Source organism: Rhinichthys klamathensis, unplaced genomic scaffold (assembly GCF_029890125.1).
Source record: "Rhinichthys klamathensis goyatoka isolate OS25496 unplaced genomic scaffold, OSU_Roscu_1.1 h1tg000019l_1, whole genome shotgun sequence".
In the NCBI taxonomy this organism is placed as follows: Eukaryota; Metazoa; Chordata; class Actinopteri; order Cypriniformes; family Leuciscidae; genus Rhinichthys; species Rhinichthys klamathensis.
In genome coordinates, this window is record NW_026606570.1 from 7,443,455 (window position 1) to 7,457,038 (window position 13,584).

At 36.7% G+C, this 13,584-nt stretch overlaps 1 protein-coding gene across 1 annotated transcript in view; it reads right to left on the reverse strand.

Moving 5' to 3' along the window:
* Positions 1-13,584, reverse strand: part of msh3 (mutS homolog 3 (E. coli)) — an 86,764-nt gene that overhangs the window by 40,906 nt on the left and 32,274 nt on the right. The window contains exons 12-19 of the mRNA XM_056237826.1: positions 10,796-10,905; positions 8,460-8,592; positions 6,131-6,318; positions 5,831-5,999; positions 4,274-4,338; positions 3,864-3,980; positions 3,554-3,661; positions 2,637-2,751 (exon numbers count right to left, since the gene is read on the reverse strand). Of these exons, the coding sequence (XP_056093801.1) occupies positions 2,637-2,751; positions 3,554-3,661; positions 3,864-3,980; positions 4,274-4,338; positions 5,831-5,999; positions 6,131-6,318; positions 8,460-8,592; positions 10,796-10,905 (1,005 nt within the window). The remainder of the gene's footprint in view (positions 1-2,636; positions 2,752-3,553; positions 3,662-3,863; positions 3,981-4,273; positions 4,339-5,830; positions 6,000-6,130; positions 6,319-8,459; positions 8,593-10,795; positions 10,906-13,584) is intronic.

A 13,584-nucleotide genomic window follows, 5' to 3' on the forward strand; every position in this document is an offset into this window, starting at 1 on the left:
TCAAATGCACATTATAAGTGACTCAAACTCACAGTGCTTTCAGATGGAGCAGCGCTTACAGAGCCGTACATCAATGACAAGCTGCGCATAAAATAAATCGCAGCATTTGCGATTTTCAAAATCGATTTCAAAAGTGCTTCTTTCAATAAAGAAGCACTTTAGAAAGATTTCTGAAGGATCATGTGACACTGTGACATTCCTGTGACAGGAATAAATAACATTTCATTTATATTAAATTTAAAAAAAAAAAATATATATATATATATATATATATATATATATATATATATATAAAAATGTTAATGTAAATGATATTATTTCACAATATTGCAGTTTTCACCTTTTTTTATTAAATAAATGCAGCCTTGGTGAGCATTTCAAAAACATCTAACATTTTAAAAATCTTACTGACCTCAAACTTTTCAATGGTAGTGTATACTACAATCATACACAAATAAATAGGCATAACTATAGTTAATGTGATGAACTACAACTATACATGTGGTTACTCTGCTAGGACACCTGTGGAAAACTAAAGAGGAACTGACATCACATATACACTAAAAATTACCTTGACATCAGTTGGTTAAAAGTCATAGCTCTAACATAATTTGTTTGCAGATGCCACTTGGTTATAGTTTTCAATGACATTTTTGTAAGTGCCCAAATTTTGACTGACAATTAATGTCTGTTGAAGGGTTTTAAGAAAGATGTCTTGATTGAATGGACAAAAGTACGGTATCCCAGTAAGACGGCTTCATTATTAAAGCCTGACTCACAGTTTGAATGGAAGCCCAATGATTAGGTGGGTGGGAAGAGAGAGAGCAAGAAGTGACAAAGGTATTAAAAACATATGCTAATCGGCATTGCAGAGTGGGTGGCTGATACAAAAGGTTTGGCTGCTGGTTCAATTGGATTTTCTTACAGGTGAGATAAAAATGATTACCCTGCAGTGAAAGACAACCACACAGACCTTTGGCTTGAACACAGATTCCCTCACCTTTATTTTAAAGTCGGAATTAAATGCCAGGATGATAATCAAGTTTTTATAAAAATCTCTATGATCTAAAGCCCCCCAAAGGCATTATATGAAAAGGAGTAGTTAATGAGAATGTAGAAGAAGATAGTAATAAAGCTCATGAATAGGGATCTAAGGTGAAGCATGCAATTTCCGCACCACTAGAGGCATGGAACAATTAAAGAGTAAATTATTATTTTAAGTTGGGCTGTTTCAATAAATCAGTTTATCCAGTTCACAAAACCAATGTGAATATACCAGACTGATGCGGTTCTCGAGATCAGCAGTTAACAACTTACTGGACAGAAAGATAACAAGTAATTTAAATGAATACAAGTGAATTTAAATCACCATAACATCATATTGTACAGTATGAAAAACTGATATTTTGAGATTTAAAGGTACAATATGTAAGAATTTTGCCTGTCACTGACGTAATATCCGCGTTATCCCTGGTTTCCGCTCGTGCAGTACAAGCATAGTAACCATGGCGACAGACGTGGACAACAGCGTTACGTCTAGCTGCAGTTGTTTCGTTCAAACATTATGGACCATGGCAAGCAGACTTTGGGGAAAAAAAGGAGAACTAAACCGAGGATCAATATCAGCGTGGCGTTTTCGAGATGCCGAGAGCTCCACGTCCGTGACAAATTCGACTTGACAGAGACGCCGCTCTTACATGTACTTTATTAGACAGGTGAGCAAATGTACATAAAACTAATCAATGTTATATAGCTCAACATGATGAAATGTTAGAATATGATCTGTATGTTATTCTAATGTTGATCTAGCCTACTGCTAGTCTCATACAGCCAACAAACTAACACATAGAATAACATTATAACTTTCAACACACTCAAATGCAGTTTAGTGTGATAGTGTAGACCAAGTGAAACAGCGCTGCGTTACCTCACAAGCTTCATTCGTCAAATAAACTGATCTGTGTGAGTAATTCAGCACTTAGCGGGTAGTTTGGTAGAATTAAATGTCCTTATTCCTTTATATCCGCGGGACTCGCGTTTGGCGCTGATATCGGTCTCTCATTAGCAATCGAGCCCTGCTTCATACCACAGTCATGATAAAAACATCAATGTATTCACTCATCCATAAGCATTATTAGATCCATAAGCTTGATGACAAGTTCCATAATTCTTTGTTATTGTAAGAGGTTAGCGACCCCTAGCGCGAAAAAAATTACATATTGTATCTTTAAGGCCCGTTCACTCCAAGAACGATAACTATAAAGAGAATTATAACGAGAACTATATTAGCGTCCACACCAGCGGACGATATCGTTCTGTTTATTCAAAGCGCGCACTGCAGTTTTGCAAGCTTGAGCTCTTTAAAGTTGGAAGGATTCTGATTGGCTGTCATTGTTTTTATCGTCCATCAGCAGGGAAAAAAATAGTTCTGAAAGTGATTCCAACAATATCATTTCTCTGTGCCGTTATCGTTATAGCTGTGGTGTGAACTTTGCTATTCTTCTAAATTAAGAAAGATTTTTAGAACTATATCTTTATCGTTATCTTTATTGTTCTTGGTGTGAACGGGCCTTTATTAGTGTTTTTAATGATTAAAAGAGTTTAAATGATAAAAAAAATGCAATGGATGTTTTCACCTCTAAATGAGTGTCATTGGGGACGTATTGATCCTGATCTCCCATCAACGAGGTGATGACCGGATGCTTGCCTGCCGTGATCAAAATCTGACTTTTATCTTCAAGAACCTCAGGCCTATGTTCAGGACATGCAAAAAAAGATGCATTAAACACACACACAAAAAAAAAAAACAGTACTTACACTTAGATAAGCTGACAAAAAAAATAATAATAATAATAATAATCGCCAACAAAGTTTTGCGCACACCGTTTTGGCAAGTCACCTTACATATAAGAGTTGGAATTTATGGTATCAGCTCAACACACTTTCGAAAAGTCCAGAGGGAGAGGATAAGCTCTGGTGCTCTGCAGAACAGGCGGCAGGGGGAGGCGGTAAGGAGCAGAGGGGGAGTAGTTGGCGGAAACCTCTGCTTTCAAAGTCAAATCCACTCCCCCACACAGACTGTCAGAGGGATATGGAGTGGGCTCTATACTGCATGGGGGTGGGATTCATCCTACTGTTGGACTCAATTCGGGCCAGGGAGAGACGGAGATGTGGGGGCTCCTGGGTCCCCTTACTCTCGTTCATCTATGAAAGCTTATGTAAGATGCTTTATGCGCATCTCACGAAACACAAAAGAGAAATAGAACTTCTTTGTAGATGCTCGGAAATTATTGATTTTATTGCACTATGGTGTGCCAAAATAGATAAAAAATCTGGGAAAAGTCCCCACGATCGCTCCCAGAACTACACGTATCTGACTTTTGAATGTTCAAAAAGAATAGAAGACTTGGAAACAAAGCTTAATATAATAAATTCAGCGACCTGGGCAATTTATGAGGGAATATACGTGCTTGGGTGATTAGGTTTGAAATATGAGAGATGACAGGAAGTCTGCAGAGAATACGCGAATAAAAAGCCAACTTCATTACCACACCTGCAGTAATTATTTTCTTTAGCAACCTGGGCCAGTGAGAAGAGGCAGTCCATGGTTGCTAGGTGACACACTGCTTTCCTCAGGATGTAGTAATGGTCCCCAAATAGCCTGGATGGCAAAAAAGAGAGAGAAGGCTATTGAGAAAGAGAGAACGAGCACTGTTGGGTCAGAAAGTGAAAGGAGACAAAAAACATTTTACATGATTAAATTACTCCTGCAGCTTTCTGATCTGAAACAAAACACTGAAAGCATCTCAGCCAATCAACAGGGCTGCTTAAAAAGGATTTTTGTCATTTCACAAGTTACGTACTGAAGGAAACTGATCCACTCGTGACCGCAGTCAATAACCAGCTGCTCACGTAGTTGCTGCAGGCGCCGATGTTTCTCCACAATGAACGAAGTGTGATAGCGGCCAACAACCTTAGTGCTGTGGATATAAAGCACATGTTTAAATGCTAAAACTGGTTCAATGCAAAAGTAAGCTATTCCCTGTGAATGTGCAAGACTTCCAATTCATTAGCCACTATAGATAAACAACTACAAGAGTAACAGAGTTTTAAGACTGTATTTTTACAGCTGAAATAACTGGAGACTGCTACTTTGAAATATAAATCATATGGGAGGGGACACTTGGTAGAAGCTCTCTTAAAATGAAGTACATGGGTAAGATGATGGATTTTCAGAGACAAAGTGATCAAATTTCTCAACAATGGTGCCTACCTATTGATTTTGACCCAGTCTGATGGGACTATGGATGACATACTGTTCTTTACTTCAATGAGAAACTGCGTAAGAAAAAGAGACAAATTATTGTCAAATTATTATAGACTGTCTGAAAACCTTCCTATTATAGACCCTGAAAAGGTCTTCACCGAAGTAAAGTCTGGAAAGTATGTAAAAATAATAATAATAATAAATAAATAAAAATCACAATTTCAGTTAAAAATTATAATTTTCTAAACTTAATGTTTTGTGCAACATATACACTGTTTTCTCACATTACAGAGTAACCTTTACATTAGAAAAAAAATAATAATTTTCACCACGAATAAGGTGCTATTCTCTTAAAAATCAAAAGGGCAATTTCCAAAAACAAAAATCATCATAATTTACTCACGTTCCAATTCCGTATGACTTCTCCTGTGGAACATCAAAGAAGATATTCTGAGAAATGTCTCAGAGCTTGTTTGTTTTTTCTCCATACTATGGAAGTCAATGGTAAGCAAACCTGTTACCAACATTCTTCAAAATATCTTCTTTTGTGTCCAGCAAGAATAGAGAAAATCATACAAGTAAATGACCACAAAATTTTCATTTTTGGGTGGATTATATCATTAAAGTCTCATGTTCTTATCGTCTCATTTGTTTGTCTTAATGGTGGCTGTAGTCAAATCAATGTGGTGAACAAGTCTGTTCACTGATCATCTGACACATATTGCATAAAAAAACAAATCCAGCAAGATTGTGCTCTAATCTGACTAGCTGGCAGTACAACACTGCTGTTATTCTAGTGAGCTTTTTCGCACACCAGTCCATTATTATGGCATCAACTCCCAAAATCCGCCCCTACATGGCACATAAAATGAAATGGTTGGTTGCCTGCGTCAGTCATACAGTCTCTTGTGGTTCTAGGCCAGAATAAGATGCCAAGTGGACCAGATTTTATGCTGATAGTCAAAAGCATAGCAATGCTAGACTCGGCCATAGATGGTGGGAGAAAGTGGTATGGCCAGGGTCTATACTCTGAGGTGGAAAAACTGTTGTGTATTCATGAGGGAATGGCAACAGTGAGCAGATGGAGAAACACATGTGGAGCTGCATAAAAACTAGAAACATTTCAGACACTGTCCTTGTAGTTGTCATCTTCTAGTAAGGAAGTATTCAACATTATATCTACAGTAGAATAACATGAGTAAAATAGCTTTTCCAAGGTTGAATAATGTAAAGTATGTGGTAATTGTAGACAACTGATAATGAGACATTCTAACGCATCACATACAGTATTCGAAAACAATAAAAGGTAACAATGTAACAGTTGAATTTCAACATTTTGCCTAAACTAACCTATTTCTCTGGGTTTAGATAGTGTGGTACCAAAACATTTTTTTTTCTTAAAATAACTTCAGTAACAGGGTTAACAGTTAAGCATGACACATTTGTACAATGCTAATGCAAAATAAAGTGTAGAAAATTTGTGGAATGTATAATTAGGTTTTAAAATAGCTTCTTGAAACTCATTTAAAAGACAGGTGTTAAGAGGATGCTTGACGCCATTACCTGCTGGCCAGACACTGTTGTGTAATCCAAAGATGGGTTTTTTAACACTAGCCGAACCTCTCGCCGGTGCTCCATTATGTCTGATAGGACACTCTGGATCTCCTCTTTTCTTTTCTGGATCACTGGGAATTCGGTCAGATCCACAAATAGTTCTACCTTATTACCCATCCTAAATAAACCGAATAAAAGCATTTTTTCATCAAATACCTTGCTTTATGTATTGCATGTACAGTATTTGGATATGGAAAAATACACAGGTTAAGGTATATATTCTTGAAGTTGTCAAAAGATTTAACGCACTTTGCGGCTTTCTCATCCAGTACTTTCAAGAAGTTGTGGGCGGGGCTTAGAAGCTGAGGTGTGTCCAGTAAGAGGTGCTTTAGAAGGGCAGAGCTGAGCTGTGATTGGATGGCGGGCATTAGGGCTTGAAGTTCAGTGCTCAGACGAGAGAGAGTGCTGGTGATGAGGTAAAATTCCTGAGTAGAGCACTGACAAGACACAGAAATGTCAAAACACAGGAAAACATGCATGTTGGGTCTTTAAAATATATTGAAATACACATTCTACTTCTCATTAAGGGATCATATCAGAATTGTATATGTTATTTTTCTTCAGGATCAATTAAAAGCCTCTTTGCAAACTCTTCAAAAGACTGTGACAGGTTTAGAAAACAATTTGTTGCAAACATGGTCAATGCGCACGTGTTTAAATGCATTCAAAGTTGTGGAAGTACAGAACGAGTCATTTTTGCAGATTAGTTTCAATGAATGGTGTGTTTGGGCTGAAAATTATAAGTTAATATGACAGTTACAATGCTTATTTGACTTATTATCACTTTAAATTATATAGTCATTTTTCAAGATATGAACTCTTCAAAAACTGTGAATAATGAATAATGATAATAATAATAAAGTTCCCTCATTGTGCTTTACTTCATTAATAATGAACCAAAAAAAAACAACACCTATTGATCACCAGAAGAAATAATAATGCTTAGTCGTAATTTACTACAGGGCATCATTAATCATTATACGTCAAATGCAATGGCTCATGTGGATGCAATCTGTAATTTCCATATTTTTATGACAGTAAGCACCAAGGAGCCAATTAAATCTTTGCTTGATCTTGTGTATGTTTTAAAGTACATTTCCCAAAGGCTCCACGTTAGTCATTCCTACTAAACATTATACACTATAATAAGGCAATGCATAGCCACTCTCTGCGCTCATTAAAAAACTGTGAAAGTTCCCCGTAGATCTATGCAAAAACTCCCTGACCCTTATTAGTGGACATACATTCCATTAATGACAGTAGCGGTAAATAGGACGCATAAAAACAATATGAAACTACAACAATGCATAAATACAGAGAAATACAGTTTTTTTGTTTTTCAGGTTCAATATTAAAGGGACAGTTCACCCAAAAATTTAATTTACTAATAATTATTTACTCCTAGGTGTGTATGACTATCTTCTTTCAGATGAACACAATTAGAGATATAATAAAAAATATCCTGGCTCTTCCAAGCTTTATATTGGGAGTGAATGGGGGGCGACATTTTGAAGCCCAAAAAAATGCACCCATCCATCATGAAAGAAATCCATACGTCTCCAGGGGGTTAATAAAGGCCTTCCGTGTGTTAGAAAAAAAAAATCCATATTTAAAACTTTATCAGCAATAATAACTAGATTCCAGCAGATGACCGTATGGATACTGCGTCACAAGAGTAACCCCTGACGTGATGTATGACGTAAGATGTAGGAGTATCGTAAGCTTAGACGCCTCTTGCGGTTCAAACAAATAGGGCTGTGCAACAAACTCAAGCTCCTCTTCTCTTCTATCGAAATCCTCCGACATTCCTCTTTAAAATTTCTCGTATTAGACTTCTAACTCGTGACTGGTGTTTTGTTTTGGTCTATTCCCTGCGCTTCCGCGTTTGTCATTGCGTCATGCGTCGGGTCAAGAGTTACTCTTTCGCCGTAAATCGCTGTGTACGGCCGTCTGCCGATTGTGTTAGTCTGAAAGAAGATAGTCATATGCACCTTGGATGGCTTGAGGGTGAGTAAATCATGGTATTATTTTCATTTTTGGGTAAACTCAAATTTAAGTCTCATCCTTGATATTCAATGATTTTAATCTCATCCTTGATATTCATGATTTTAATCTATGAACAATAAAGTTTTAGTCCAAAACTAACACTGGACATCTTCTTTCATAAATTCTTCATTTTGTTTTTGATGAATGTGTGTTAATAAAAATGAGATGGCAGAAAGAGGCAGGTGAGGCAGGGTTATTGAGGACATTCTGTCTCTCTACACATGCTACAAAACAATAATCATTCCCATTCCTGCTCTCACTCTTGTCATTATGCTAATTGGAGCCATTCAACAGAAACACGTCATTAAGCACCATCCCTGCAACCTCCTGCCTGATTCCAGAAACAAATGGAATGATGTTTCAGAGGTTTTCATTGTCAGACAGAACATGACAGAAACTTTTTGTGCGACCGTGGCCACTACTGTTCCCGCTAATTCAAACTAGTTTTGAATTGCAAATGAAAAGGGACTTCCTGGTGCACCTGTGAAAAAGACATGATTCAAACAGATTGTGTAGGTACAACAGGCTTTACTTTCTTGTGGTAGATACTGCAAAGTCCTCTCTCGAGGTCAGGTAGACGAGTTAGCAAAGACTGAAGAGAGGGAAGCACACTGGATTCAGAACACAACATTTCTGCCACGGCCTCCTGACGAGCATGGATATCACTGAGAGAGAGAGAGAGAGAGAGAGAGAGAATATGAAAAAAATAGCATAAACAGAAGCAGGCAAAGTAGTAGGGCTTGTAGGAATTAGTCAACAGATGCTATGTACACAAATCATAAAAATCACTGGAACAAAATAAGGCTTGTATATCACAACACACACAGAAGCAGCAGTGTAACTAACAGCAGCTTGTGTTGCGCTTTTATTGCTGCATAAGAGAGCTGGGATGTACTCCAATAAATACTTTATTTTAATAAAGGCTACTTTATAATTGAGTACCGTTTCATAAAAGCATATATTGAAAAAAGATGTTGTGTTGATAAACAGGTTTATTGTGTTTTTTTATCTTCAACACAGAACTCTGAAATCTAATGTAGCAACTGTGAGCAAAACAAGCTTCGAGCTTCTGTCTAGAAGGGTGTCCTTGACTTCAGTGTATCAGAAGGCATTTCCTGTTGAAGAACAAAATTACTTTCTTTTTCCATATATTATTTATTTTTGTTTTATGATCAGTTAGTACTGTAAGAAAATATAATTGCTGTATCTTTTGAGAAGTGGCTTTAATTATGTACACTACTGTTCAAAAGTGTGGGGTCTGTACGATTTTCTAAATGTTTTAAATGCTCACTAAGGCTGCATTTATTTGATCAAACACAATGAAAACAGTAATATTGTGAAATGTTATTTTTGGTGTAATGTTTTCTATTGTAATACAATGTTAAATATACTTTTTTTTTTGTGATGGTAAAGCTGAATTTTCAGCATCATTACTCCAGTCACATGTCACATGATCCTTCAGAAATCATTTAATATGATGATTTGCTGCTCAAGAAACATTTATAATTATTATGGATGCACGAATATGAACATTTTGGCTGACACAGATAATCGATAATTTTTATATATTTAAAGCTGATAACCGATATATTGGCCAATAAATCTAAATTCACATTTTTAAATAATTTTTGAGAGCCTGATTACAAAAACAAAAGACTCACCATTAAAAGCCATGTCCTGAGCACACAATTATAATGTTCACATTATAATTTTATGTAGCCTATATGACAGACTTGCGCTGCACATTTTGCACTTAAGTTTATTTTCCTTTTTGAAGTGATTTTCAAATCATATTTCAATTCAAAATCATCATGGCAACCAGTGTGCATCTGAAGTGTCTCAGCTAAAGTAAATAATCCATTATTTATCGGCTTTAATATATCGGCCAAATTTCAGGCCGATAACGATAACATAAAAAATGTACATATATCGTCCGATACCGATATGGTGGCCGTGAATCCCTACTTACCGGTATTATCAATGTTAAAAACAACTGTGCTGCTTAATATTTTTATGGAAACCGTGATTATTATTATTATTTTTTTTGTTTATTAGGTGAAAAGAACAGCATTTATGTGAAATTCAAATTATTAGTTTTTTTTTTACTGTCACATTTGATCAAATTTATGCACCCTTTTAAAAAAAACAGTTCTAGATCAAATTTGTGAGGCTTTAAGTTCATTCCCTGTATGTCAGGGAACACACATGAAGGATATTGCATCATCAACGTACCGATCTAACTGGACTGCCCGATTCAGTGGCATGATATTCTGAGTCTCAATTCAAAAACGTTCCCCAACATGTCTGTTAAGAGGTTTGGCAGGAAAACATGTGGATTTAAAAATAAATTATTGTTATATGGAATCGAATATATTTATTATCCACAAACATAATCGGATTTTTGCAAGCATGCATTACGTCACACACAGATCCAAACAATCCCCCACAACGTATAAAGTTGGCATCAGATTGACAAAGCCATGCCCATTTATTTCTGGAGAAATAAAACATAAACATTTAAATTTGAGTAATAACCAACAAGAATGAACTCTCAGATTAAAAACGTGTATTTTATGGCGGTTTATCCCTTTTTATATACAGTAGTGTTTTTCCATAATCTGAACCAGAACGAAATTGTAATCCTACCATGCAGTGGCTGAGAAGAGGGGTGCAAAGTTCCTCCATTTACAAAATATTCTAGGACTTGGATTAACCTAGGCTCAGAGTGTAGAGATCAGTATAATCTGTAGTGGTGTCGGGAATATCTGGGCATGCCACATCTATTTAGCACTGCAAACAATGGCCATGTTATATACTAGCAGTCAAATCACAGTGATTACATGATAATAAAATGAAATAATGACTCACATCACAGATTTCAGCGGCTGGCTCACCCACTTTCTTAACAGTCTCTTCCCAAATGGAGTCTGAGTGTGATCCAGAACCCACAGCAAACTGCCTTTTACTGAACCTGTGGTCTGACAACAATGAAAAAGGAAGTCATCATTAAATCCAAACCAACATCCTTGATAATGGATACATCACTTGGTTATCAAGACACAAACGCCCACATTATTTCCCAGGCAACACAAGTCAGAGAAAAATTGCATAATTTAAACTAGTATGCCATTATATTTACATCATAAAACTACATAAACCGCTTTTGAAGTTGAAAGGTGACATTAAATCAATTCATAATATCATAATGTGAAGTTACATTTCTTACACAGGATTTTATCTAAATTTGTTCACTGTAATGGACTACAGGACTACAGGAGCCTGATCGAGACGGTACGCAGCACAGCGCCTGAGGCAACGATCATCGTGTCTGGACCGCTTCCCACGTACCGACTAGGACAAGAAAGGTTCAGTAGACTATTTGCTCTAAATGAATGGTTAATGTCATGGTGTAATGAACAGAAACTGCTCTTTGTAAATAATTGGAATCTGTTCTGGGAGCGACCTAGGCTCTACCGTGCTGATGGCCTGCACCCCAGCAGAATCGGAGCGGCTGTGCTGTCGGACAACATCTCCAAGACGTTGCACACCATCTGACTAGTAAGTCAAAGTCCAATTCACAGTCTTTGCTGTCCCAACTTAATTGATATAAGTAGTGTAGAACATTATATAGAAACTGTGTCTATTCCTCGTCTAGTGAGGCCAAACAATAAATCTAGTGTAGGATATAGGAAAAATCTTATTGTAATTAAACCAGAAAATCTAAATATCAGTGAACAAAAACAATTTCTAAAACTAGGTCTTCTAAACATTAGATCGCTCACACCTAAGGCGGTTATTGTAAATGAAATGGTCACAGATAATAGCTTCGATGTACTTTGCCTTACTGAAACCTGGCTTAAACCAAATGAGTATTTCGGTCTAAATGAGTCTACCCCGCCAGGATACTGTTATAAGCATGAGCCCCGTCTGATCGGTCGTGGCGGCGGTGTTGCAACAATCTATAGAGATATTCTTAATGTTACTCAGAAAACAGGTCACAGGTTTAATTCGTTTGAAGTACTTGTGCTAAATGTTACGCTCTTAGATGTAAGAAAGAAATCCCTATTATCTCTAGCCTTGGCTTCTGTATATAGACCTCCAGGGCCCTACACTGATTTCCTAAAAGAGTTTGCAGACTTTCTCTCAGATCTATTGGTCAATGCCGATAAAGCAATAATTGTTGGAGATTTTAACATACACGTAGATAACACAAATGATGCGTTAGGGACTGCGTTTACAGATTTATTAAACTCCTTTGGGGTCAAGCAAAACGTCAGTGGTCCCACTCATCGTCTAAATCATACACTAGATTTAATTATATCATACGGAACCAATCCAACCGATATAGATATTATACCGCAAAGTGACGATCTCACTGATCATTGCATGGTAACGTGCATAATACGTACTGCTGAAATTTGTCATGTTGCGCCGCGTTATCGACCAGGCAGAACAATCCTTCCAATCACCATAGATAGATTCTCAAATAGCTTACCTGATCTATCTCAGCTGCTCAGTGAACCCAAACAAACAGATGAACTAGAGGAAATGACCAGCAGTTTGAGCACCATTTTCTCTAGTACATTAGATATTGTTGCACCAATTAGATTAAAAAAGGTTAGAGAGAAAACTAAAGCACCATGGTACAACAGTACTACGCATGCTATCAAGAGAGAAACTCGTAACTTAGAGCGTAAATGGAAACAAACTAATTTAGAGGTCTTTAGAATCGCGTGGAAAGACAGTGTGTCACGTTATAAAAAGGCTCTAAAAGCAGCCAGGGCAGAGCATCTCCGCAAACTAATAGAAAATAACAAAAATAATCCAAGGTTTTTATTTAACACCGTGGCTAGACTAACAAATAAACAGACATTGCCAGAGCAAAATATTCCGTTACAGTATAGTTGTAATGATTTTATGAATTACTTCAATGAGAAAATAGAAAGCATCCGAAATACAATTGTAAATGTACAATCCTCTATGGTGTCTTATGATTCAGCCTCAATTATCGCCCCTCAAGAACAACTACACCGCTTTACAACTGTAGGACAGGAAGAGCTAAATAAACGTATCATTGCATCTAAACCAACAACATGTTTATTAGATCCAATACCCACTAAACTACTGAAAGAAGTGTTACCGGTAGTGGAAGAGCCTCTTCTCAATATTATTAACTCGTCTTTATTCTTAGGTCATGTTCCAAAAATATTCAAGCTGGCAGTTATAAAACCTCTTATTAAGAAACCGCAATTAGATCAAAATAACTTAGCAAATTACAGACCCATTTCAAATCTTTCATTTATGTCCAAAATACTAGAAAAAATTGTGTCCGCTCAATTGTGCTCTTTCTTGCAAGAAAATGAGATATATGAAAAATTTCAGTCAGGATTCAGACCGCATCGTAGCACAGAAACTGCGCTAGTTAAAATTACAAATGATTTACTTTTAGCTTCTGACCAAGGCTGTATCTCAATACTAGTTCTACTCGATCTTAGCGCTGCGTTCGACACTATAGAATAGATCACAAAATACTCTTGGATCGACTACAAAACTACACTGGTGTTCAGGGACAGGCATTAAGCTGGTTCAGATCGTACTTATCGGACCGTTACCATTTTGTCTGTTTAAATGGGGAAAAATCGAAGATAACGTCAGTA